Source organism: Ambystoma mexicanum, chromosome 12 (genome assembly GCF_040938575.1).
Source record: "Ambystoma mexicanum isolate Mex_15411 chromosome 12, UKY_AmexF1_1, whole genome shotgun sequence".
NCBI lineage: Eukaryota > Metazoa > Chordata > Amphibia > Caudata > Ambystomatidae > Ambystoma > Ambystoma mexicanum.
In genome coordinates this window covers 573,947,832-573,974,937 of record NC_090936.1, presented here as the reverse complement: position 1 = coordinate 573,974,937, position 27,106 = coordinate 573,947,832, and the positions used below count along the sequence as shown (strand labels likewise).

Here is a 27,106-nt window from a genome sequence, read left to right as displayed (position 1 = left end):
ATGACCGCGGACACGCGACATGTCCGCCGATTGGCTGGAGTGAGGCGTGATGTGCGTCAGATTGTTTGGATGCGCCCGACATCTTGGATCCGCCCCCAGCACGGCGGCGACCAGAGGCGAAATGCTGTTTCGGAAACTGTTTTGGTGTGTCAGAGTGCGTGGGGAGGTGGTTCAGAGAGTAAGAGATGGGTGAAACACTGTATTTGTTTAGGCGGCAGGTGTTAATGATTTATTTCATATGCCCGCCTTGCCCGGGATGTTTGTAAGTACTGAAAATGAGGGGTATCATAAGGATAGTACTTTAGTCCGTGGTGTGTGCAGGCAACTTGAAACTGTTCCAAGGACACGCATGGTGTTAGCGAACATTAAAATTGAGTACATGCCGTAGTATTGATTTATACGGCGCCATGGGTGTGATATGCTACAGTGGTTGTGGCCAGGGGCTAGAGTCTTGGGTGCATGGCCGTAGGCCGTAGGCCATACTCCCAAGACACTAGGCCCTGGCCACAATCACTGCAGCATATCACAGAAATAGATACACCCGTAGTATCGAATATCAAACAGGTGGTTGTGGGGAGGGCCTACAGTCTTGGGTGCATGGCCGAACCCAAGACCAAATTTATACGTAGTGAAGTTACAAGCCACAATGAGTGCGATATGCTGTGGTGGTTCTGGGCAGGAGCTAGAGAACAAAGTTATAAGCACTGGCGTTATAAGCCACTATGGGTTTTATATACTGCACACCCATACACGCAAATGTCTATGATGTTACATCCAAGACTCTAGGCTCTGGCCACAACCACTGCAGCATATCACAGCTATAGATACATGCGTAGTATCAAACATCAATCAGGTGGTTGTGGGGAGGGCCTAGAGTGAAGGCCATGCACCCAAGACCAAATTTATACGTAGTGAAGTTACAAGCCACAATGGGTGCGATATGCTGTGGTGGTTGTGGCCAGGACCTAAAGTCTTAAGAACAAAGTTATAAGCACTGAAGTTATAAGCCAACATGGGTTTTATATACTACACACTTATCGCTTCAAATATCTATGGCCATACATCCAAGATCCAGGTCCTGGCCAGAACAATCCCAGCATATCACTGCAATAGCTACACCCGTAGTATCGCATATCGATCAGGTGGTTGTGGGGAGGGCCTACAGTCTTGGGTCCATGGCCAAAGGCCATGCACCCAAGACCAAATTTATATGTGGTGAAGTTTTAAGCCACAATGGGTGTGATATGCTGCAGTGGTTGTGGGCAGGACCTAGAGTCTTGGGTGCATGGCCAAAGGCTATGCACCCATGACTGAAGTTATAAGCAGTGAAGTTATAAGCCACCATGGTTTTGATAGGCTGTGATGGTTGTGGGTTGGACCTACAGTCTTGGTTGCTTGGCCGCAGGGTGTAGGTGGTAGGTTATACATCCAACACTCTAGGCCCTGCCTACAGCCACTGCACCATATTACTGCCATAGATCAGACGTATAGATTTGAATATGTATGACATGTGTGAAATTATACTTACTGTTTACTTTGTTGGGATTCCATATATTTCTTACATGACTTTAGTACTTGGCGGAAATATCCTTTTTTAATTTCTGTGATAAAAGAAAAGAGCATGTTAGTGTTTGTATTTTATAAAGACTTATTACATTGTACAATAGACATTTTAGCTTTTTTTTACCCTCATATTTAGTTTACAAACCAGTGTACTGTGCATTTTGCTCAGTTTCTGTGTTTGTTTTTCAAATCCTTGGGTCTGGGGGAAAAAAATCCTTGTCGGATTAAAAAAAACTTTCTTTGCTATGCAACAAACTATTTCTTTGTTTCCTTTGAGTGTTTACTTGTTGTTTCTGATTAATGTTATGTATGTTGGCTTGTTGCAGATTTTTTAAACAGTTAGATACCTGTTGGCGTATTCTAACTGTGTATTTTTTGTTACGGATCTGTGCTATTCATTTATCTGTGTGGTTGTTATACACTCTTGGGCAGTTAGATACCTGTTGGCGTATTCTAACGGTTTATAGTCTTTTACTTGAACTTTTTGTTAATGTTGATGTACAGATTAGTTATTAAATTTTGGCTTTAAGAAAATGAAATACGCATTTGTAAGATTAGCTGTCAATCTCTGCTTTACAGTAATGGTACTATCATTACATTCGACCCATCCACATTTCTTTTTAATATATGCATTGTAGTGACCTGCATTGGTTGTGGCTCCTGCGTGGTAGATTATACCTATTGTTGTAAAGGTTTTCTTACCAAGTGACACTTGACCGTGTGTGAATCCAGTCAGCTTGCAGTTGTTTTTGGTACCATCTGCATTGTACCATAGAAGCATAAGTATTATGTAGTTACTATGTGTTTGTAGCAGTAAGGTGGAGCGATTATCTGAATTGCACATAGTACATAATCTGCCATGGTTTGCATTCTGTAGAAGTTGCTGAAATGGAATGGATTCACAATTAGGTATTGATACATACACAAATCGCTCATTTGGGATTTGTTCCTGTGTCACATTGTTACAGTGAGTGAAACGTTTCCACATGTATGAAATCTGGATGATTTCATTTATAGCCATGTTTTTGTTTTCCAGTACTTGTAGTAAGTACATTAGAAATTCTTGTGGATCTTTTTGTGAGTTTATAGTGAATCTCACCATTCCAGCACATTAGTCCAATTTTTGTCTTATTCCGTGAACACTATACCTGTTGTCAGGATTGTGTGTTGCGTTTCTAGGAAGGACTAACATTTGCAAACACAATTGGTCTGTACTGTGTAAGTAAATATTGTTAACAATTGGTGGCAATTGAAATAGAATATTCATTGCTACATTTGCATAGCAATTTACACCACTTTCATTTGAAAATTTGAATGGAACAGCTAGTTCTGTCTCTGAGTGATTTTTTTGGAGTTTCTGTTCCTTCTTCGAAGAAGTACCTGATTTACTTTCCCTAATAGGTTCTTCTTTGCTTGTGGTAATTGATGAAGTTTCAGCTTCTTTTGTTTTCTTTGAAGGATTTCCCGTCACATTCTGTTGCATTTCTGTTTGAATTAGTTTTCTTTTACCACGTTTTCCTTCTGGAACAGGATATGATTTCAGATGGGGATGTACAGTGAACACAGTCTATTGTATTCTAAAATGCAAGGAATATCAGCGTTCAGTTTACTTGCATCAAAGTTGATTAGAAATAGACTGTCACATGTATGTAAGCGTGATAGTGCTATGTAGCTCATGCCTTCTTTAAAGACTTTGTTTCCTATATCTATCAATGCTTTGTCTAGGGTAAGACCTTGGGATTTATGAATGGTGACTGCATATGCAAGAGTTAGAGAAAATTGTTCTCTACTTACATACATGTTTTTGAAGAGAAGGAATCGAGCAGTTGAGTGCCCTATCCTTTTCACTTCTGAAAATTGTCAAAGCGAATATTGACAAACTGAATGTTTTTGTCACGTGGGTATGTTTGAAAGCCAACAACTGTACCCATTGCCCCATTAACTAGCCCTTGCTCCACGTCAAGGTTACGTTTAAGCATTACTCTACAATTTAAGGATAATTTTTATATTTTTTCCAACCCAGCTGCGTTGGAGATTGAATTTTCTAAGCTATTTAGTCTTGTTGTGGCTTGCTCACACATGGGTAGTGTCATACCATGTACGTCTAGTTTGTCTGTGGAGCAACTTTCCATTATTGGTTGCATTTCTTTTTTTAACATTGTTTCATTGAATTTGAAACAGCTTGCAAGAGTTGGCATTAAGGCCATACAATTGACATTTTTGTGCGCTAATTGTTCCATAACATCAGTAGCACATGCGTTATCGCCATAAAGTGCATGAATGTGCCGGTTTTTCAATATTGCTTGAGCTCCTTGAGATAGTACACCAACTCTAATACTTTTAAAAATGTTGGCATAAGTGAGATCTGCAGATTGACGCATGTTTTCTGTTAATTCTCTGTATTAGAAATGTTGCCAAAGGTTCACATTTCCTATGCTGCCAACAATTTTATGGCAGAGTTTGTGTCCTAAGGTTTTAAAAATAGTTTTACCTTTCACTGGTGTCAATTGTAGAAGATCTCCGAAAACGATAATGTGTTTCCCTGCAAAGAGTTCTTTGTAGTTTGTTTTAAGTACTTCTTGCAATCTGAGGTGATTCAAAGCCAACATTAGGTTGGAGACCATGTTCACTTCATCTATTAGTAGCATTTTCATTTGTTTTAATACTCTGCGTAGATCCATTGAAGCTTCTGCAGAAAGTTTGTAATAGTATAATTTGTTTTGTGTTCTACTGGAAGGAGTTGTAATCAGTGTAACATGACACCGCCTATGTTGTAGGCAGCTAAACCTGTGGGGGCAGTTACAAAAGCTGACAGTTTGTTGTTTGTCAATTGTTGAAATAACTTGCTGATGATTTTGATTAAGAATGTTTTTTCTGACCCAGCTTCACCACTGACGTACAGCAGTATAGGTTTTTAATTTTGGCAGGTACATTCATTATTTTCGTGTTGTATACCATGTGCAATTTCTTTTGTTACTTCTTCAAACATGGTGCGCTGATCGTTGTTAAGTTTTGCTTGTAGTACACTTAAGTCTTCTACATTTTCTTCATAGTGACACATGGAGTTTTCCACTTCTGTCATAGCTAATTCTGCCTCATTTACTATTAGTGGCTGTCCTAGTGGTTCTAGACTTCCTGTTACAGAAGGTTGACTACTGTCAGAAGTGTCCTTATCTAGTTGGGCCTGAAGTTCTTCTTCGTGTTGCTGTTCATTCTGCAACATTGTTTTGTACTGGTTAAAGCTCACATCGGTGATAGTGCTTTCATTTGCTTTGAAAGCATCTTCATGACAGTCATAGTTAACTAGTTCTCTTCCTCTTTTCTCCATGGTTTAAAAAGTTGTAGCAGAGACATGTAATATAGTTTTCTGTTGAGGAGTTTTTAATGACAATTTGACATGATTAATTAAGCTTCGTTTGGTAAGTTTCACTAAGCTGCCTTCACAATCCTTCACTCTATATCTTCCTTTGCTTTCATCGGGATTTATATTATTTTTGTATGCAAAGTTTTGAGCTATGTGGTATAGACACATGGTTTCCAAAGTGGTACTCCTGTTCGGATAGTATGTGTCCAGTAAATTGTTTTTTAAAATGTCTTGGCTGTTGGGATCATTTCTGGCAATTGTTTCTATGTCCTCATATGATTTCAGAACTCTTTTTCTTGATTTAGCAGGACCAAGACCTAGCCATACTATGTTTTCTGATTTTCCATACAAAGCAGTACCAGTTAAACAATCTGCCGCTTCATAGGCACCACATTCTCTATGAGAGAGCATTTTTATGCCTAGGGTGTACAATTTCTGAGATAATGTTTTGTCTGATGATAGGTCATTCCAGAGGTCTTGAAGCTCTGTTTTTTCTGCTTTTGTTAAGTAGGCTGTAACATATCGTGCAACTGCAGTGGAATTGTCTGCAATGTACTGCACATCTATGTTTGCATTCCATAAGAGGGCAATGATTGCATTGTAATCATTGATATATTTTGATTCTTCTGTCCTTTTAATGTAATACGTGTTCTTAGGTGATTTACCTTTAACACTATGTCGAACTGAAGACATGAATTTGTTCACTTCACCTGTTTCTGTAACTGGTTTAGGGAAACCAAAGCGGCATTTGGTGTAGTATTTCCCTTTGCTTTTGTATTTGCGACGACAATATTTGCCGGATTTGTGTCTTTGAAATTGTAAAATCTGTCCATGAAGGTCACCATGTGTCCGTTGTGAAGGGATTTCACAAGTGACACATTTTTGGATAAACTGCAAAACAGTAGCATCACTGTCCTGCCCAAATGTAGGTGCACCTTTGATCCATAAAAGCATGTGAATATGTGGTGCTCCTCTGGCTTGGTATTCTTTTCACCAAAAGAAGTGTTGCACTTCTCCAAGGGGATGAACAGTTTTATTACAAATAACGTGTAGCATAGCAATGAAACGATGATGGAAATATCTTGACACATTAACAGGATCTAGAGAGCAATGCTCTCCAGGTGTTAGTATTTCTATGCTTATTTTGTTGTTGTTTGATATGCGTAGGAACTCATGTAAATCTTCCCATGCATACTCTGCACAACTTAATGTAACAAACCAAGTGGGTGGTCCAAGGTTTCTGATCATACAACGTACATCTCCGTGCCGTCGGAACCAGTATTCTTTCGTACCACGCATGCTTGCAAACAGATTTGTTATACTTGATTGTAAAACCTCATCTTTTTCTTGCACTTTTTGTATTAATTGTCTAGCTGACATATTTTGAAAGTGGGTTCCAGATTTCAATATGTGTGCAACTCCGTAACATAGGGTTGCTAGTTCACTTTCAAAGAGTAGGCGGAATAAGTATTCCACATTTTGTCTAAATCTGGGATCTTGAGAATACATTCGTAATGAGCGGTATTTTGATGCCCTAATGTGAGTGGGTCTATCATCGTATCTTCCGCCCTTGCCAGTAGGAAATAGCAGTGGAAAAGCACGTGCTTCTATACTTTTTTCCCATATGCTCATTGGTGACCCTTTGGTTTGTCGCATTTGGTAGGTTTCTAGTGCATCATCTATGCTCTCATTAGAGTGCAATGGATGAATTGTGTAATGGTCCAAAAGAGTGGATACTGCAGCAGGATCCAGAAGTTCAAATTGACCAGTTCCTGATGACTCTTGAATTATTTCAGTTGTTTCCCTTAAGGGTTCTTCAATATTTATCTCTTTGTAGTATTCGTTACTGTCTTTCAGATATTGCAAGACTTGTCTAACTTTATGTAAATCCACTAGTTGTTGCCACATTTTTTTGTCTTTTGTTGGTAGACCATTTACTAAGACAATTAAAGAATGCTCTATTGGACGTTGCACTCCTAGAGTATGCACATTTTCTGTCAGATCTAATGGCAAATAAACTACTTTGCCACAAACGCCTTTCACAAATTCAGAGGGAGGTAATTTTGCTGTTTTTGGTTGAAGGCATATTATTGCTTGAAATGGGTCAACTGTTTGAATTATGATGCTCTCATACAAATTGAGTTGTTGCAGGGGTTTTGCTAGTGGGAATAATTCCAAACTATTTGTGATAGCACGTGAAGGAGTTTGGTTGTTGTCCAGTTTTGTAGTGCAGTAACTGCAACATATTAGTGGTTCACTTATTTGGTGTTTGTTTTCTGCTCAAAGGTAGAGAGCTAATTCAAACGATTTGGAATCTTCATTGTCTTCTATTTTGTATGTTACGTCTATAGTTTTTGTGTTCCTTTTGTAAAACGTTCTGCGGCAACACACACACACATGGTTTGGTACTTCAGCCGATGTACTTTTAAATTTTAGTATTTCTTTTTTGTATGTGTGTAATAGAAGGTTGCTATGTGCAGAATTGTTGCTAGTCTGTTCTAAAACTATTGCATTTTGTAAGTGGCTTTCACTTCCAAAATATTTTCTCTGGATACGGTCAATTTCTTCTTGTAGGTATTTGGGTGTACCATGTAGAAGAGTGTTATTTAAATTGGCCAATTCTAAAGCTGACTTTTAGCATAGTACAGTTTGTACACTAGATTTCTTACAGTTGAATGATGTATTGATATTCTTTTGATATCATGGAAGGTGCTTTTGCAAATGGGTCCTGAAATGCAGGCTAATGAATGTCCTTGTAGTCCTGTGTATTTGCGCACTGGACAGATATCCATATTATGCAGCACTTTCATTTTGATTTTGTCTTTACCTTTCACATACAGATTGAGGAACTGACGTAAAGATTTGAAAGATTTGTTAGGAATGTTACACATTGACGTGCACAGCCATTTGTATACTGGACGGTCTGGTTCAGTTGAATGGAGAGGTAATTCTGAGTTTTCAGGGGATACTTTTGTAAGCAGTGTTTCTTGTTCCATGATAGTATTATTGATTTTTTCATACCCTCGTCCACTGCAATGGATGGCAATTGTGTTTGTTTGATTTTGTTTGTATGCTTCTTCATTAAAATATGGTTCTGTGGTCGTTGTGTGACTCCATTCACCTCCACAAATATTTAAGAAGTTATTTTTGTTGACATTCCGTTTATTGAGAAGTTTCTTTTGTAGTTTAGTGCTTAGTTTTGTTAGTGGTTTCATCCTATTTAACACTAAAATAAATAACTTTCTTTTGAGAAGGATTGCACTGTCTACGAGAGCTTGTAGGATTAATTTTCTACGGTAGGTTTTAAGGGTTAAGGATGATTTTGCTCCTCTTATTAGATTCTGAAGGACTCTGTGGTGAAACATTTTTGCTAAAATACTTTTTTTACTACGGGTTCTTGTTACTATATCAGGATTCATAGGAGCATTGTTAGCAGTACTGGTAGCCGATTTTTCTAAAAGCATTTTCTGGTTTGTGCCACATTTTGATAAAGGAGCCAAAGTTTCGGTAGTTGAAGCTTCCTTTGTTTCGCTAAATGACTGTATGAGCTGTTTAGTTCCAACTTTCTCTACAAACTCTGCTAGAGATGGATGCTTACTTTGGACACTTTTATTTTCATTTGCTCTATTTCTGCATTCCTTTCTACGGACTTGCTTCTTGGTAGGCATTCTTTGGGGTCTGTTGGAAAAAAAGAAGGCATGGTTTGGTCTGTTGAACAATGTATGTGTGCCATGTACATGCGTGCATGGGTTTGATGGGGAAGCTGTTTGTGGTGGTGTGTGAATGTGCATTGGGCAGTTACAATGAGTTGGGAAGTTTATTTTTCTGTTTGTATATTACTACACTGTGCTTCAGATGAGAGTAGAAAGTGAGCTAGTGGTGAGGAGAAGCATTAATAGTAAACCTAATGGTATAACATTACAACAGCTATTTGTTTTGTAGTACTAACATTCTAAGGCTTTTGTATGTTATTTGTGTTCCAAAAACGCAAGGATTTATGTGCCATTCTGCCTGTTATTCTTTGTTTAATAAATGGGGATTTGTGGGTAGAATGGTTCAGAAATCAATGTTTTTTTGGTGCGCAAATTATATAAATAACCCACACAGTCTCTTTGAGGAACAGTAAGAATATAAAGGTAGTACTGTACTTACTTTTATTTTGCGGAATGGCCAGGTTTCTTCAGATATCTTGTTTGCAGTGTAGATGCTGTTGATTTTCAGGAGAGTAGTCTTCACTGCAATTGTAAAAGGAAGAAGTTAGTAACTTTGTGTGTTTAAAGCAGTGATGTTAATGTACATGTTCATTTTGCATCTTTCGTCTGAGTATTCTCCTTTGATATCTCAACATAGTGCATGTGTGCATTTTATTTCACTATGTGCAGCCTTTATATGTTATTTGCAGTATGTTAGTTGAACCTGCTTTGCAAATTAGTACAATGTTCAGTTCATGAAATCCCCTTGTTTTTTTAAGCTGTGTTGTCTATAGCAGAGAGGCTTGTAAGTGATAGGTAATTATAGTAAATGGGAAAAATGTGACTATTTTCATATGATAAGTACGAATGCGAAAAATCGGGAGAACCTCAGAGGGAGATGTCACCACAGCAATCAGGAACGTTTATTATTCTCATACGATCGCATTGGAAGTAGCATTAATTTAGGTGGTAGACAGTAAAAAAATGGTGACATTTTCTAATGGAAAATCGAGTTTCTTATCTAAATTGGGAGGGTTGTTACGTATGCATAGGTTATGCGGGAGACAGTAAGAAGTAGTGCGGTTTCTCAATTAAAAATCGGAAGTCTTGCACTTAAAGGGGGAGCGTTGGTATGGATTGGCTATGTAGATTTAGTGGCATTCATTTGTTTAAATGAAATCACAAGGGTTGCACATCTTCTCTGAATAAAATATGCATACCTGTACTTTGTACTCATGCATGTGCGTATGCATGGAGATGTAAGTAGAAATCCGCGACACTTGCACAGTAATTTTTGAAGTAGGTGCTTTGCAATGATATTCGACTTGCATTCAGAGTGATCAACAGTACATTTGAAGGGCTGGACTCTGATGTCAGAGTTAGATGTAGAGATCTTGAATGTGATTGCTGGATGGTTGTGCGACTGCTTAGCTGTGTCCAATGAGGGAATGGATTTGCGAGTGATGTGGAAAGGGTAGAAGGACTGGCTAAGATTTACGTGCTGCCCGTAGACCGCGCTTGTCCGCGGGTAGGGCGTGGCACATACGGGGTTCTACAGCAAATCCCTCATGGAAAGGGGACTGTAGGCATCAGCCAATCAGATGTTCACATTGTTCATTTGTGTCAAAAGACGGTGCGTGTAGTGAAGATGGCAGAGGTGGAGACAGTCAGGGTGTTGGTGCTCGGAGATATTTTTGTCCATGGTTTACAGCACTATTCCGAAAGTAGGCATGTGGCACACAATTTCGATGTTAGAGGAGTGGACTACGGTGCTTGCCATTTGGGCTACGTGACTTCACCTACTTTGTTGGAAGATTTGGAACAGTTGGTGCAAGCAGTCATTAATATCTTTACAACTGTGAAAGTAATTTTTTCTGGCTTACTCCCTAGAGGAAAATGGGACAACAGTTCTGTTTTCTGTCCTGATCAAAGCATTGGGAGGTGTATCATCAATCGCAGCATGCGTGCTTTCATGTTACGTGCTGGTATGTTTTTCTGCAGCCTCGAGAACATTGTTTCCAGTAATACGGCTTATTTTGAAGCAGATGGTGTTTCGCTATCTTTTTTGGGAAATGCCACGTTCTTTTGGAATGTAAGGCTTGCTTTGGAGAAGGTTCTGTAATGATTGTAGGAGTAAAGTAAGAAGAAAAAAAATCAAAAAAACACAAAATAACAGGTGTCCGTCAGGCATCTGCCCAAAAAACAAAAAAAAAGTCTCTTTTCAGAGCCCACCTTAAAGGGGAAAAGGGGAATAGTATTTAAATGTACAGTCGTCACGCTCAGATCCTCTACGTGTCCACGGACATGGCGGTAGTCTGCAAGCAGCGCGTATTATCAACAGGGTTTCTGGGGTGGAGATGCATGCAAATGAGAATGTGCGAAGCTAGGGATTGGTCAGTAAAGTTCAGTGGGTGTGTTTTCCGAACGGAGAGATTTAGTCAGAACGTCTTTTTCCTAACAGGAGACCAGGCAGCTATGGCTCTGTGTGCTCAAAAACAGATTATCTGTATTTTGGAAGACTCATGGATATATTGGTTGAAGGTGCATGCAGAAAGTTGTGGTATATCTGCAGATCTTGGATTTTCTCATGTGGAAGTGCACTGGCATGGAGTGCGTGGAATGAAGTGGCTGGAGTTGGTACCTCTGTGTGCTACTTTACAGACAGAGCGTCATCCTGATATAATTATCATTCATTGTGGAGGAAACAGTTTAGGGCATGTCTCTGGAATTTCTTTGCAATTTGTAATGAAGGAAGGACTTGCGAAGGTCATGGACATGTTTCCAAATTGCCAAGTAGTTTTTTCCCGTATTGCACAAAGACAAATGTGGCTGCGTTCTTCTGCATTTGGTCCACAAATGGAGAAGGCGAGGCGCAATGTCAATAAGGCTGTTTGTGCCTTTCTAAGAGATGTTGGCATGTCCTCATTCCACAATGAAAACATTTTGTTTCGCAGCACTTTCATTTTTCGCAGAGATGGAGTCCATCTCACATATGCTGGCAATCAGATTTTTCTTGGAAATGTTCAAAATGCATTGCAACCTTTTTTGGATTCATAGTCACCTATTTGGCAATCTGTTTTTTCGAATTCACAGTTTTTGAAACACACAAATCACCACCAAAAGGCTCTTTTCAGAGCCACCACTTACTCCCAGCGAAAAGTGCATTGGTTGTGCCCTGCTTGCACCCTCCATTTTTGTTCGTCCTACGACTGTCCGCTGACTTTTTGAAAAATGCGCGGGGGCCTACACCGGCCACTTGATAGTTCCATTGTTAAATAGAGAAAGGCGGCTCTCAAAAGAGCCTTTTTTGTAATTTATTTTGTTTTCCATTTTTTAATTTTTTAACACATGACACACTAGGAAAGGAGGGTAAAGGAGGGTAAGGAAGGGACACCAAGCACGGGGATACGAAAGAGCAGGTGAAGAGATAAAGATGTAGGGTGGACTTTACTTAGGTAGGGAGCAGTTCTTCTGGTGCTCCGTGACCGTAGTCTCAAAAGCACTTCGAAGAGTCTCCCCCCTGCAGAGTACTGCGTCACAGTACATACACAATATTGTGACCCTCGCAAGGTAAGGGTCAACAGCATCACAAATGGCCTGTGAGGCAGCTGGAGGAATGCGCTCTCCCACAGGAGTGTCTCTTGTGGTGAGAGGATCGGACTCAGAGGATGCTGCAGAGGAACTCAACCTACTAAGTTCTTCACATGGTACCACCTTGTGAATGTCCGCACTGTGGAACGAAGTTAGGTGTCGCTTCATGGTTGTCGTACCAAAGCTGTAGGCACCAGGTCTCCCATGACTCAGCACCAACTTGCACTGGTTACACCTGACCTGGTTCGCACGTGCTTTTGGTACGTTTCCACAAATGGTAAACAACCACCACACCCACGACTCCCGGCGAGTGCTTGTAGTGCAGAGTTCCTCCACCTCATTCTCTTCTTCCTCTTCTTCCTCGCTCTCTACATCCTGACGCCTACTTCCCTCTGCAGGCCTTTGGGGAGGTGGTGGCGGTGGAGGGTTTGGGGGTGGTGCTGAGGCTAATGAAGCAACAGCAGCCATGGATGCCATTAGGATTGGTCGGCTAATATTCGTTACAGCAGTAAAGGCAGCACAACTCAATCTGCTATAGCCAGAAGTACAATGAAGATGAGCTCGGGGTGTGGCCTTTTATAGGGGTGGAGGGGTGCGCCTCGTGACCATATCGATCACTCAAAATCATTGCAAAAATTCTAAACAATACGTTGCAAGGTAGGGCCATTGTATGGGACATGTAAAATGGTGCTTTTATACTGCAAAATAATTTCCCATGTCTATATAAGTTCTTTTGAAATGTTGCGGAAGCACACAAACTGTGCAAATTAGGCCACACGCTCAGAGTGGGTGCGGTCACATGATGACGTTGTGAACACATACGTGAAGGAAATCGGTGCCCGCTGGACACCAAATGCAGAGTAACGGACGTGCGCATGCGCGCGGGTGTTCTACGGACAGTGTTCGGGTCCTGAAACTAATTAAAAGTGTGACACAAGTGAGACGGATAGTTACGGACAGGCGCAATGTTCGCAGTACTTATGGGTGTGATGCGCATGTGCGTAGATGGTCTGCTGACTGTACGGCCAGGTACAGTGTCCTGAGGGCACCTCCATTTTGTTTGACTACGGACATGCCGGCCACCGCGCCTGTTCTACGGACAGTTCCGTCTTGGCTGCGGACGGTACGGATAGGTATAGTGTCCTTAGGACACTCCCATTTTGTTCATTTACAAACATCCTGGACACCTGGTGTGTTCTAAGACCTTGTTTTATCTTGGTTGTGACCTGTACGGAGAGGTATAATGTCCTTAGGACGCCCCCATTTTGTTCATTTACGGACAACTTGGACACCTGCTGCGTTCAAAGATTAGTTCCATCTTGGTTGCGAATGGTACGGGTAGGGGCATTGCCCTTAGAACATCCATATTATATTGATTACGGCCAGCCCGAACAGGCGCGCTGTCCACGGACATTTTAACTCTTTTTTTAAAAAAAAAATGTGATCCATACCATTCCACTACAACTAACATAAAAACATTTTCAATACACACACATACATCAATCAAGAGAAATACAGGGGGAAGCAGATACGGAAACGTATATAGAGGAATTAGGGTTTAACACAGGCTGGCTGTGAGGGGATGATGGGATGGATGTTTCGTCAAATAAAATGTTCTTCTTGAGGGTTTGGGGATGGTTCACTAGGAAATGGAGAAGGGGACAGGTACAGGTGGGGCAGTGATATCTTATTTTTCCTCTCACGTATTCCTCCACAAATTGCCTTAAACTGTTAAAATTCTCATTTAGTGTGTCCATTTTCTCTTCTATCCGTTTCAGGCTGTCTTGCTCTATGTCTTTTGGTGGACTTTCTTCTTTTTTTACCAGGTCTGTTAAAAATAAATATATATATGTTAAATGCCCATAAAATACTGAGTATTAATTTGTTTATGCAGAGAAGGTGTACAATTATTATCGCTATCTTCTGACATTTCCCCATGCGGAAAATTTTCCTCCAGCCACTCCAAAGTACTGCACATTTCTGTGTCAAAACAAAAGAAATACATTATTTTTTCTGCACCTTACACAAAAATGTACACACACATATAAGAAAAATGAAGTTCACTTACTATTTTCTTGTAATTTGTCTTTGTTGTGCTGTGTGCGTCTACTGTTGCTCCTGGCTGCACAGTTTCTGTGAGGTAATTACGTTGGAGGCATATCTTTTTTTGTTATGGTATAATCCATTTCATTCTACATGGTAATTAAATGCATGGGTAATGTTTGAGATGTGTAGGTTCAATTGGTTACTTATTAGTACTTATAATGTGTTTATGTGTTCTTTTTTTAAACTTGTGCATTTCTCATATGGCACAGAAGTACAATTTCAGATACCCCCTGACTGTTTGGGTAGTGTTGATCTCGTCCGCGCCCGTCCGCAGACAGGCGCTCCGTCCGTGCCTTTCAGATATCATTAGCAAGGGGGTTCTGTATGTTCTATGTTACATGTATATAAAGTAAGGGAATTATAGTACCTATCTCCCAAATTCACATTATGAAAGTGTATATTCAATAAAAAAGTTTGTTAACGGGATGTTATGATTAAGTTGCCCTACTAAAAAACTATGAAAATCAGTAAAAAAACTTTGTTAAAAGGACGTTATGGTTAAGTTGTCCTACTAAAACACGTAAAATTCACAAAAAAAACTTTGTTAAGGGGACTTTATGGTTAAGTTGCGCTACTATAAACGTGACATTATGGTTTGAAGTAAAACCGAAAAACCCCTGAAATACGCCATTTATGGTAGGCTAAGCAACCATAACTGCCCACACCACTGTGCACTGCTAACACTAACACCCAGGACATCAAAGATGACATCACAAATGTCATTGATGACATCACTGATGTGATCACATGTGCATTAACTTTTTAGGCAAGGGGTTGAGAATATCATTTTGGCAAAAAAGTATCAGGGATTATCGGGACATGTGTAATAAACTACATACTTCATCACGCAATGTAGTGTTCTAAAGAAAATTCCATTGCAGTGTCCTTTCTAGTACAGGAACCTACTCATACAGAAATGTAGGTAGTGGCTGCAGCATACACCACAGAGGTGCTATATTTGTACTTTCCAAAGTTGTATGATAAAATGGTGAATGCTTCTGTATCACAATTTTCTAGTCTGTGAAATATGTACTAAGTTGCTAATAATGCATCACTTACTACATATTTCTAGTAATACACACAAAACAAAAATAGACTACAATGCATACAAATATGGGGCTTATATATGGAGAGTAAAGTAAGCATACAAGAGGCAGTATCATTAGCAACTGTGTATAATCTACATGATTGTATTCACGCACAAAAATGATTGCTGTGTTTCAGGCCTGCTTCTTCCCCAAATATGTACATCATAACATGCAATTAAATTCTAAGGAAAGTATTGTAAGAACATGTCAGAATAGCAATATCTATAAATATAATACCTTTTGAAAGTGAACTTTCTGCCTGTCAGTAAATAAACCCACCTGGCCTACATATGGCAGTGAACAAAAACGAAGGGGCTACACATGTGATGTCATCAGTGATGTGATCAATGACATTTGTGATGTCATCTTTGATGTCCTGGGTGTTAGTGTTAGCAGTGCACAGTGGTGCGGGCAGTTATGGTTGCTTAGCCTACCATAACTGGCTTTTTCAGGGGTTTTTCGGTTTTACTTTGAACCATAATGTCACGTTTATAAAGCTTTTTTTGTGAATTTGACAGGTTTTTGGTAGTGCAACTTAACCATAACGTCCTATATATATACATATGTTCATACATCCAGTTGGCAGATGTGAGGATTGACAGCTGCAAGTGACAGTTTACAATCCAAGCAGAATTCTGTTTTAAATAGATTACTTGAAAAGTACACACATCATAACACACCAACTATATAGGCACTCCCAATCTCGGCTTTGAATACTGTGACCAAAGCTGCTCTAAATCCCACAGCTCATCCTCACTTCCTCAGAGACCCGTTGGAAAAGCTAGAACACCTGGAGTTGTTTGGCGCAATCCTGGAGGTTAGGCAGCTCTGAGTGCAAGGGTCGAACCAAAGTGTTTAGCTGAAGTGTTTGTGATTGCAGTTTGCTAACCATGTTTTCCTTTTAATATAAATTTGATTGCGAATCGCAGAATGTGCTCCATGTTCTCCCAAAATTTTTTTAACCATTCCTTTAACCTCTATACTCTCTGTAATCCATAGGTGGAATGTGTGTCAGTATAGTGGGATTTATGAGGTGCTGCCGGCAGATCAGAGGGGTAGTTTAGCTTGTGCTTCCATAGATCAGGCTTGAAGTTAATTTCTTGAACAGTCTGCAGGGGCTAGTATTGAAATATCGAGGAGAGATTCTGGACATCAGGTCTGAGCGGAACTGGCGGGACTGGGTGGGAGAACCTGACCCAGTGTTGGGAAAACTAACTGTGCTGTTGGAAAGAACCATGTTGTGCTTGAATATCTTGGCTTGAAGCAGATCAGGGCTTAGGTTCACGGGCAGTTCTGTGTGAGAGTCCCAAGATTGTCAAAAGGGTGACCACAAATCATGACTACAGTATATTGATAGGTCTCTGTGCAAGCCCCTACACACCCCACAGAAAATCAGAATAGAGATGCTCGGTAGTAGACCTGCGCATGGACTCCATATTGGAAACATTCTGGGTGCTATAGATGTATTGACCGAGCTGTCTCGGCCCAACATTGGAATAACATTAGATGCTGCAAACAACGGTGTATGCACTTTGGTAGATGTGTGCAAGGTTCCCAGTTATGAAATTCGGTATTGCTGTACTTCGGCAGGCTGGAGAGGGAGGTACTTTGTAAGTGCTGATTGTGGATATGCTTGCTGGAATATCGGAGGCTGGCTCTGTGTGGGTTTGCCAATACAGAACTTCTATCGGCAGCGACTGCAGAGCTGAGCTTAGCTGCGGTTTATTGTCAGGGCTGCTGTGTCTTGGACCCAGAATCAGAGACGTAGCCTGGATTGTCTGACAGTAGGACCTAAAGCTAATGTAGTTGGGCACATCGCAGTGACATTAACAACTGAGAATGCCCAATCATTGCTGATGAGTGGCAATTTACAGATTTTGGGTGGGCCTTGCCCGCTCAGGCTCTACCCTGTGTACGGCTGTGCCCCGAATTGGAATGGCTGGAGGAACAGTGGGCCAAGATTCAAATACACTGGCAGAGCATCAAAAGTGGATGCTACAGATGAGGACTGGGGTGCATTGCCAGAGCTCCTGGCTGGTGGCAGTGGATGCATTTATTGATTCACTGTGGTTTTATGATATCATTTGCAGTGTATAAAACTGGGTGCCTGAATCCCCCCAACCTATTACACAAAGGCATACATTTCAACACTTTATCCCTTTCTCTGGTCTTTCCACATACTCACCCACAGAGAAGGGTAATCCCAGCTGGGAGTCTTTGGCAGCCTGGGCGAGGGCCTCTCCCGCTGGGTACGCTCCTGCGCTGCCTTCAATGCACAGCGCCAACACATCTAGCGCCACCTGGTAGTAAGTGGTGAGCGGCGTGTGATTCTCCTCTGGGAAAACCAAACAAGTGGGGAAAAAAAACATTACCCAGCATGCTTTGTGATATGTGGCCGCAGAGAGAAAAATGACCCAGCACGCTTTGTGATGCATGGGCCCTGAGAGGTGGGGCCCCAGCATATATGCAGTGTAGCACTATAAACAATAACTGAGCTATAACCAGCAGAGGTAACAAGCACACAGCTCACGGATTTCTAGCGTTCTGCAGTCAAACAATACCAGAGAATTCTCCCTTGCAGCAGAGTCGGCCTTCGGTATTCAGAGCACTACATAGATGTATAATCATTTAGCACTTTCACTTTTATTGTGGATTTTAACACCAGAACTAGAGCATTTGTCATTTTAGGCCTTTCTGTGTTTCCTACCATTGTTCAGAACAGGCAGCATGAACAGGCAGTAAGATTTTGGGCAGAAATTAATTTGCCTTACCTCTATGCATTAATAACAGTATAATTATCTAAAAGCGATGTGTTAAATGCAGCGATGCGCTGGACCCGCCATCAACATGCAATGGCTGACAAGTGAAATAAGCGGTGAAACAATACAGGTGAAAAAAATAAATATATATACTTACATATATATATAATAACAACTTCTTGTTCTCAATCATTATTTTATTCTGAAGCTACCCACAATTCATAATTCCAGGTAAATTACCCATTAGCCCGTGATATTCTTGCATTTTTCTACAGTTGCCTCCTTACTTATGTTTGCAAGCTCTTGCTTCACCTTTGACTCCAGGACTTGCAACAAGTTGACAGATTTCCCCACAGAGGAAATTCTGCTGGGATCTTCACAGGAGGACCTGAAGCCGAGGACGTATAGCGCCACCTGCCCCGAGGTAAAAGAAAGCTCTGTGGGGGGAGAGAGAGAAATCGTCAGAGAAACATTCTGGGACAAAATTGGTAAACAGATTAAAAAGCATTAGACCGCCTCCTAAAAATTCACATTCTTACTACACAGTAAATAATAGGCAAAAAGAAACAAACATCCATCAAACACCTGCATTGGTGGCTGAACATTTCTAATATGACATGGGACATTTTTAGATCCCTGAAAATACACTTTGAAGGAAGCAGCCAAAGAAATAGTGAATAGCTGTTTTTTTCCAGCCAAACCATGGCATTCTGAACACTCATTCGGGTATTGTAAACAGCAGAGGAGCTGAGACTGTAAAAGAGACAAGAATGAATTCGAGGCAATGTAGATGTTGTGGGTACATTCAACTTTATAAGGCTATCTCCTTACCATTTGTGACCCTCTCGACAGCATCCTGTTTGAGTTGCTGCACCAGCAGGCTTTGGGCATTGATATCTAGGCTTCCCGCCAAGTTTGAGGCTATCAGGACACTGGGGTTTGGTGTGGTGCTGGCACCGATAGAATGCTCCATCTCATTCAGCAGAGCTGAAACCAGGGACTGCTGGGTTTCTGGAACAACTGAAAAGGAAACACGCGTGAGGGACATCATCAAAGCAGCGACTTGGGAAACGTTCCATGCGGAGCGCTGTTCAGATCTTTACATGAATGCACCACTGGAATCAGCAAGCAACAACAGGCGTAATTTGCATATATCATTGTCTTGCTATGGCATATCCACTACTGCGCGTTAGAAACTCGGCGAGGATGAGCAGTCTCTTCATTTCTGCAGCGGTCTCCGCCATGAAATTGGGCTCATGGTGGAAGTGCTGACAGGGCAGAAGACCCCTCAGATCTTAAGGCGGGGACCACAGAGGATTGATATCACAAGGAGGAATGGCCACAATAGAGCCAACAGGGAACGTATTACCCGAATGGCTCACACCTAAGGTCTATCAGACTTTTCTGATGGGTGATCACAAGTCGAAGTCAACTCTGAAATCGATAACAGGGCCAGGCAGCTAAGTTATTCTATAAACGCATTGTTTTTGTCGTTTTTTTCTCTTTTGTTTACATAGATTGTTATAACATTGATTAAGCAGCATGATAAGAAGAAACACGTGTTTACTATGTTAAGTCTATTCTTGATAGGAAAATTGCCTCAGAAATCAATGTAATTTAATTTCAAGTGTATGTGATACTCGTGGCATTGCTCTGTGAAGCGGCCATGAGTTTGTCCTAGGCGCACTACAAAAATGTCTAATAGAATAAGAAAATAAGAAATCCAATCAACTTGAAAAAACTACAAGTTCTACAAAACAATGCCTTAAAAGCGGCACTCAATATAGCTAGAGCCAACCACATTACTGCTGCAACACAAAAGGTCCACTGGCTTACAGTGCAGGATAGAATCACCATCAAAACCTCATCACTAACATACAAGTGCCTCTCCAACACAACCCCTAAATACTTAACTAACAAATTCTCTAAAACTCAAACCTACTAGATCCACACAGGTAAATCTACTAACAATGCCCAGATTCAAAATTCAAAAAGCAGGGGGGGTAATAGCTTCCCTGTACTTGCTGCTAAACTCTGGAACTCCATTCCCCCACCCAAAAGAGTGGAGCGGTCCTTTTGGACCTTTCGAAAAAAACACAGAACGTGCCTCTTTGCACAAGAACGGTAACGCATCACCTATTCCTGATCATAATTGTATCTGTACTTTGCTAAATGTATATCTGCTATGTATGTTTATGTATCATATTATATGACAACCGGCACCCTCTCCTAAAAAAACACACTTGACCCCGCTATTCAATCTAATTATAGGCCAATTACCACAGTCCCCTTCTTACTAAAAATCTTAGACTGTGCAGCCTATCTGCAGGTCCAACATTTCATGGAAGACAACCAAATTCTAGGGATGCGTCAATCAGGTTTTCGCCCAGACTATGCAACTGAATTTGCCCTTGTCGATTTAAAGAATCAAATTGACGAAATTCGAGACAAAGGTCAACTGCACTGCTCTTTCTCTTAGACCTGTCCGTGGCATTCAACTTGGCCAACCACCAAATCCTCTGTCAACACATCACTACCCACGCCAACTTCTCCCCACCTGCCACTGCTTGGATTGCATCCATTCTGGAAGGGAGGGTCATGAGGGTCTTTTCAAACACTGCACATTCTGCACCATCTCCAATCACTTGCGTGGTACCACAAGGGTCCTGCATTGCACCAACTCTTTACAATATCTTCACCAGGCCACTATTCAACAACCTTGATTCATTAGGCATAGCCTACACAAACTATGCCGATGATACTCAAATCTTGATCCATCTATCATGCAACTACACAGCCGACTCCACCTCCCTCAACAATATCTACTCGTCCATACAGGCATGGATGGCAGCCAACCACCTTTGCCTCAACAGTGATAAGAGGGAAATTCTAATTGTAGGCTCTCCAAATGCCCTGAAGGCCCTGGACAAATAGTACTCTGCCTTCAAGATAGATAACTGCACAATTCCCGTCTCATCAACAGTGAAGACCTTAGGAGTATACCTCGACACCTCTCTTAACATGTCCAGGCAAGTAAGCTCCATTACCTCCTCAGCTGCATATTCCACCAAGGTCCTGAACGCAGCCAGACCCTTCCTCACCAAAGAAAATTGTCTCACAGTTGCCCTCGTAATTATTGGCTCCAAGATTGACTACTGTAATGTCCTATTTACAGGTACCTCAGCAAGTAATATACAAAGACTACAAGTGGTACAAAACAATGCCTTTAGAGCGGCCCTCCACATCCCAAAAAGAGATCACATTTGAAGCTTGTTACGCTCACCTGGCTCCCACAGAGGCGTCGATCGGAACTGGACAGCTGGGGTCTCCACCAATGTGACGCGTAGGGCCGAGATGACGGACTGGACTGACCCACCTAGCTTCGTTTGCTTGGCCCGTAGGAATATTCTTCTGTAAATGGAGAAAGGGAATCAACCACCCGTGGGGTTGAGCGTAAATCCCCCCACCCCCGCTGTTCTCCCCACAGATCACCTTTGATGTCCCCTCTTATAGTCTCATGGAATGGTTTGAAAAGATGAGCTCTCCATCCTGCATTGAGCGCAGGGGCGCGTTGATAACCAGTTGCTTCACTGGCTCAAAGGAATTGGTGAGTTCCAGAACAATATTGACTCCGAAAAGTATGTAGTTCGTAAGAGTTCACATGTCTGACTTTCACTCTTGTCTGATTCCTTGCAGTTTGCAGCCTGACCCCAGCGAAGAGTTCCTCGTGGTAGCTGATGAAGTTCAGGTAAGGATTTGGCTTATCCTACACAGTTCAATAAAATAAGGCCAGAATGTAACCTGTGGCTTGCTCCCTTATTCAGGTGTGGAGAGAAAATATGAAGTTCGGGGAATAATGCCTCCGGCGGTAAAATTAGGTAAGTCTATTGTGGTGAGAAGAGTTCCCCTTGTTTGTTCCTTCGTCTCACCTTGTTGTCCTTTTGTTCCCCTTAGGGGCCGGGGTACGGCGAGGATGCAATGGAGACTGCGCCGACCCGTGAAGAGGAATAGTACCCCCGGCGGTAATCAGGTTAGTCTATGGGGGCAGTTACTATTGCCTCTGTTTATTCCCTTGGCTCACCTTTGCTGTTCTTGTGTTCCCCTTAGGTGCCAGAGTGCGGCGGGAACATGCAGAAGGATGCGGTGGATCGTGAGGATGCTGCGAAGGCCGGTGAGTTCAGCGCGGCGCTGCAGCAGGCGAGGCGGCACGCTTAAAATGCTTCTTTCTTACAACTCGAAGTCATGGTAGATCTGAAATTCAGGTAAGGATCGAAGGTTTTGCTCTTATTCTAACCTCTTCTCCTTCTGTTCTTCCCTTTTTCTAGGAGCTGCAGACTCGAGGCGGGCGTGGAAGAAGACTGGATGCAGGCTTGCAGACACGGTGAGCATTATGCTGCTAGATGCAGAATAACGCGAAGCGTGTGCTGCTCTTCGGGCGTGGTTTAAATAGCCTCCAAAGTAGTCCCAGGTAAGTATTCCTCCCCAGCCCCACCCGAGTAAAAAATAGTCCCTAGGCAAAATAGTCCCTTCCAAGCCTTATTTGGCTTGGATCTCTGCAGCATGGTCTGCATCAGGTAAGCTCAACTCTATAAGCCTGGCGCCTATGGTGCCAGGACTGACTCTCCATATGAGCCTGGCGCAATAGGCACCAGGACCGCACCCAAACAGCCCCTCGCAGGGGTTTTTGGGCTTGCTCAAAATAACTTGATGCCTGCTTCCGGGGTTGCTGGATCTGGTCTGGTTCCCCGAGGGAAGGCATCATGACAAGCTAGAAGAGAAGCACATTGGCTCCCCATACAGAATCGCATCAGATTTAAAACCCTATCCATCACCCACACATGTTTATCTAACACAGCTCTCCCATCCCTCACTTACAGAATCACCAAAGCGCCTACCACCAGACCTACGAGGGCCACCTACACTGACTGTCTAGTCGTGCCTAAAGTCAAGAGATGTAAAGCAGAGGATTCCAGCTTCCCATATATTTCTGCGAAACTTTGGAATGACCACCCCCATCCCTTAGAGCTGAGAAATATTACTGGCTATTCCGTGTAGCACTCCAAACACAGCTCTTTGCATAACTCGCATCCTATCCCACTGCAACCCCTCCCACCTATCCCCGAGACCTGTATCTGCCAATTGTACGCTGGCAATAACAGGCATGATAATACTGTTGTTCTTGGTATTTGATCCTATACTTTCACTACCAATGTATCTCACGTGAACTAACTGCATGACAAGCTACGCTTACCTGACTTGTACCTGTAACAGCGCCTCAATGCCTGTGGGTTGTTTGTGCGCTTTATAAATCAAATAAATAAATAGACCTGGCTGGGATGGGAATCTTGGAATCACATCAACATCTGGCAGCGCCTCTACCACATCCAACATTGGATGAAGAAGAGCTTCTTATTTCTGAACAGAACCATGATTGAACAAAACCGTGACTGAGGGACCGCTAGAAGGTGGCATAACTTAAAATACTCAACAGGTTCTCTGTCCACAGTCACTGTGAACAGCACCGGTTCCCAGTGTTCTATGCAGAATTTCACTACAGGGTGGGCCTGCACTGTATGCCTGGCGGGCCAAGTGCAGTTCCCCTTAAAAAAGGGAGCTATCTTGGTTTAATTTGAGTGCTTTCTTTTGCTATTTCCCATATCCCAGTTGAAATGTGAGTTTTTATAGGCTATCTTCATTGCATGGTAAGTAACAGTTTCTACTATCAGCAAGTTAGCAGTCTCATGTTGTCAAGGCCTGGAATCTGTTGAAAACATCCGGATGACTACCACTTCCTGAGTGCGAGCTCTCTGAGTGTTTTTTTTTTTTATAAACTTTATTTTTGGTTTGCATGTCACAGTACACTCGCTGCAATTCTCATCTACATGATACAAATATATGTTACACATTGATAAACTGAAACCCATTACAGTCTTTTACATTAGGTGCATGTCTTCGCATAACTTTGCAATGTAAAATTACATTTGACTAATAGTTTGGCATGGTATATCATCTGCACTTTCGCTATCAGAGTTTTCCATGTCTGGTAAGGTATTGTCTACGTATGCCCTGAACAGTGCCCAAATGTCTTTTGGTTTGCATGGAGCAGGCATCATACCCACATAGTTTTCTTCACATTCATTTAAATAAGTCAAAGTTGCGAGGAACTGTTCTGCTGTTGGAGCCTGACTGCTCTTCCATTTCTGAAGGATGCATTTGTTTGCTACTGCACAGGCGATGTTAAACAGTCTCCTCGTTTTTTCCGGAACCTTTCCAATGTCGCCAAAGAGATATTTAGGAGGGTTGAGGTGTGCAGAGATTTGTGTTATTTCCTCGAGGATGTTAGTCACTGTGCGCCAGAATCCTGCTATCTGGGGACAGGGCTAATACATATGAAAAGAGTCCGCACCTGGGGCATGGCATTTCGGGCAGCTGTCAGATATAGCATTGTAGAACTTTGCCATTTTTGCAGGGGTAAAGTGTAGCTTATTCAGGATCTTGAATTGTATTAGTCTAAGGCCTGCATTTAGTGAAATCTTCTTAGAAAGGAGACAGTATCTGGACCATTTCCCTGTCTCGATTGTGGTGCCCATGTCCTTTTCCCACGATGTCTTGATGGTGTTCAGTGTTTTCGTGTGAGCCTTAACTATATTGTATAGTTTGGATACCCCTGTGTCCGCCTGAGAGTACGATGACTGGTAACATGCATGTTCGGGCTGTTCATCTGGGAATGTTGGCCACCTTTCTTTGAACGTTGCTTTCATATGATGGAATTGTAGGGTGACCAGTTGGTTTCTCCCAACCGAGTCTGCAAAGTCTTCAGGGGTTACAAATTTACCGTTTGGGAACATGGTTTTCATTGTAAGATCGTATTCTGGGATCCAGTTTTTCTGGATGGCAATGTCGTATGTCGGCTTAATGCCTGGGAAGTTCCAGAGCGGGGCCTGGGAGTCATAGGGGGTGTCTATGTGGAGTCGCTTGCTAATTGTGGCCCATGCCGCAACTGTGCAGGAAGCAGGATCAAACTTACAATCGTCTTTATGTGATTTTGTGAATATATAATGGATCGCAAATCGGTTGGGCGGACCGAGTGTCGCTCGATGGGTATATGTGGTATTCTGTCCAAGGGGTCCGGCCAAAACTTTGCATAGTGTGCCTGTGCCACATAGTAGTATAGTTCAAAATCGGGGGCAGTGAAGCCTCCCATTTCGTAGGGTTCGACCAACTTGTCCCATTTCATTCTGTTTGCACCCCCGTTCCACACAAAAGTGGTGGCCATGGATCGGAGATTGTCAAAGAAGGGTTTGCCCGGCCATATAGGTACATTGCAGAAGATATATAGGAGCTTAGGGAGTACTGTCATCTTAAGTACCGCTATTCGGCCAGCAAGGGATATGGGGAGTTTAGACCAAATTTGAAGTTTAGAGTATATGGTTTGTAGAGTGGATTCATAGTTGTCTATATAGAGGGAATTCTTGTCACGAGAGACCAGGATTCCCAGGTATCTGATGTATTTGGGAGCCCATGACAGACCATGTGTGATTGTGGGGCAAGTAGTGGCTCGTGTCAACAGAAAGATCTCGGATTTAGCAGTATTGATCTTGTAGCCTGAATGCGTGGTGAATTCGGTGATCACGGCCAATATAGGGGATAAGTTCTTTTCTGGTTCCCGAACATATAGCAGTGCATCGTCTGCATATAATGAGATGTCTTGGTATATGCTGGCCATTTTTATACCCCTCAGGTCTTGTTCAGCCCTAATTGCAGCTGCCATCGGTTCAACTGTAAGAGCGAGAAGGATGGGGGAGAAGGGGCATCCCTGCCTGGTTCCTCTGCATAAAGTGAATTGACTGGATAGGGTTCGATTGGTTAGAACTCTGGCTTTGGGAGAGGAATAGAGAAGTTTGACACAACCTATCAGATAGGGTCCGAATCTGAATTTGTGAAGGTCCTCGAACATACATAGCCATGAAACCGAATCGAACGATTTTTCGGCGTCCAGTGATATGGCTGCTGCTTGTGCCTCTGGCTTGATCTGTGCTAGGATGCTGAATAGTCTGCGCAGGTTTAGGTCCATGGATCTCGTTGGGATAAATTTGCATTGGTCGGGGCGTCTAGGTGGTCATTTTCGGGAGCAGTCTAGTGGCCAGTACCTTTGCATACATTTTGGCGTCTGTATTGATCAGGGACAGGGGGCAGTAGGAGGAGCGTTCATAGGGTGGGCGTCTGGGTTTCAATAGCACCGTAATAACTACATCAGACATTGACTCCGGGAGTGAAGCAGCGCTCATAGCCTCTTCCCACACGACAGTCAATATCGGGGCGAGTATCGGGGAGTATGTCTTGTATAGGTCGGCGTTCAGACTGTCCGGCCCTGGGGTTTTACCCGCTGCCAATGATTTGATCGCCTCAGCAATTTCCTCGCTCGTCATAGGTTGTTCAAGGGTCAAGTTGTCTTCCAATGTTAGCCTAGGGAGGGCAATCTTACTCAGGTATGTCTTTATATCGTCTTGTGTGCATCTATCATGATTGGCATAGAGGTTAATGTAATATTCTGTGAATTCAGAATTTATTTCATCCTCCCCGTGAACAGCTATTTCCTCATCTGTTAGAATGCTTGTAATAGGGGTGTGGTTCCAATCATTGTGGAGTATACGGGCCAGATGGTGACCTGCTCTATTGCCCTCCCCGTATCTGCGTGCCCTGGCTGGGAAGGCCATGTATTGTTGTTCTTTGGTTGCCAGTTCATTAAAGGTTTGGAGATGTAAGCTTATGTCAGCCGATGTGCGCTTGTCATGGGTCATACCATAGGCAGATTCAAGTGTTTGCAGGAGTGATTCTGTATTGTCCAATTCGGTTCTAACGGTTCTAAGAAGGCCAGTCATCTTGGACATCAAATTGCCACATACCCATACCTTAAATGTTTCCCATATGGTTCCCCAGCTG

The 27,106-nt window shown here is 42.2% G+C and overlaps 1 protein-coding gene across 1 annotated transcript in view; it reads right to left on the bottom strand.

The window, feature by feature from the left end:
* LOC138513139 (cobalamin binding intrinsic factor-like) overlaps positions 1 to 26,237 on the bottom strand; it is a 91,942-nt gene extending 65,705 nt beyond the window's left edge. Inside the window, exons 1-5 of the mRNA XM_069627776.1 lie at positions 26,123 to 26,237; positions 24,999 to 25,163; positions 18,995 to 19,183; positions 18,451 to 18,600; positions 17,590 to 17,739 (exon numbers count right to left, since the gene is read on the bottom strand). Of these exons, the coding sequence (XP_069483877.1) occupies positions 17,590 to 17,739; positions 18,451 to 18,600; positions 18,995 to 19,183; positions 24,999 to 25,163; positions 26,123 to 26,237 (769 nt within the window). The remainder of the gene's footprint in view (positions 1 to 17,589; positions 17,740 to 18,450; positions 18,601 to 18,994; positions 19,184 to 24,998; positions 25,164 to 26,122) is intronic.
* Between the last annotated feature and the right edge of the window lie 869 nt (positions 26,238 to 27,106).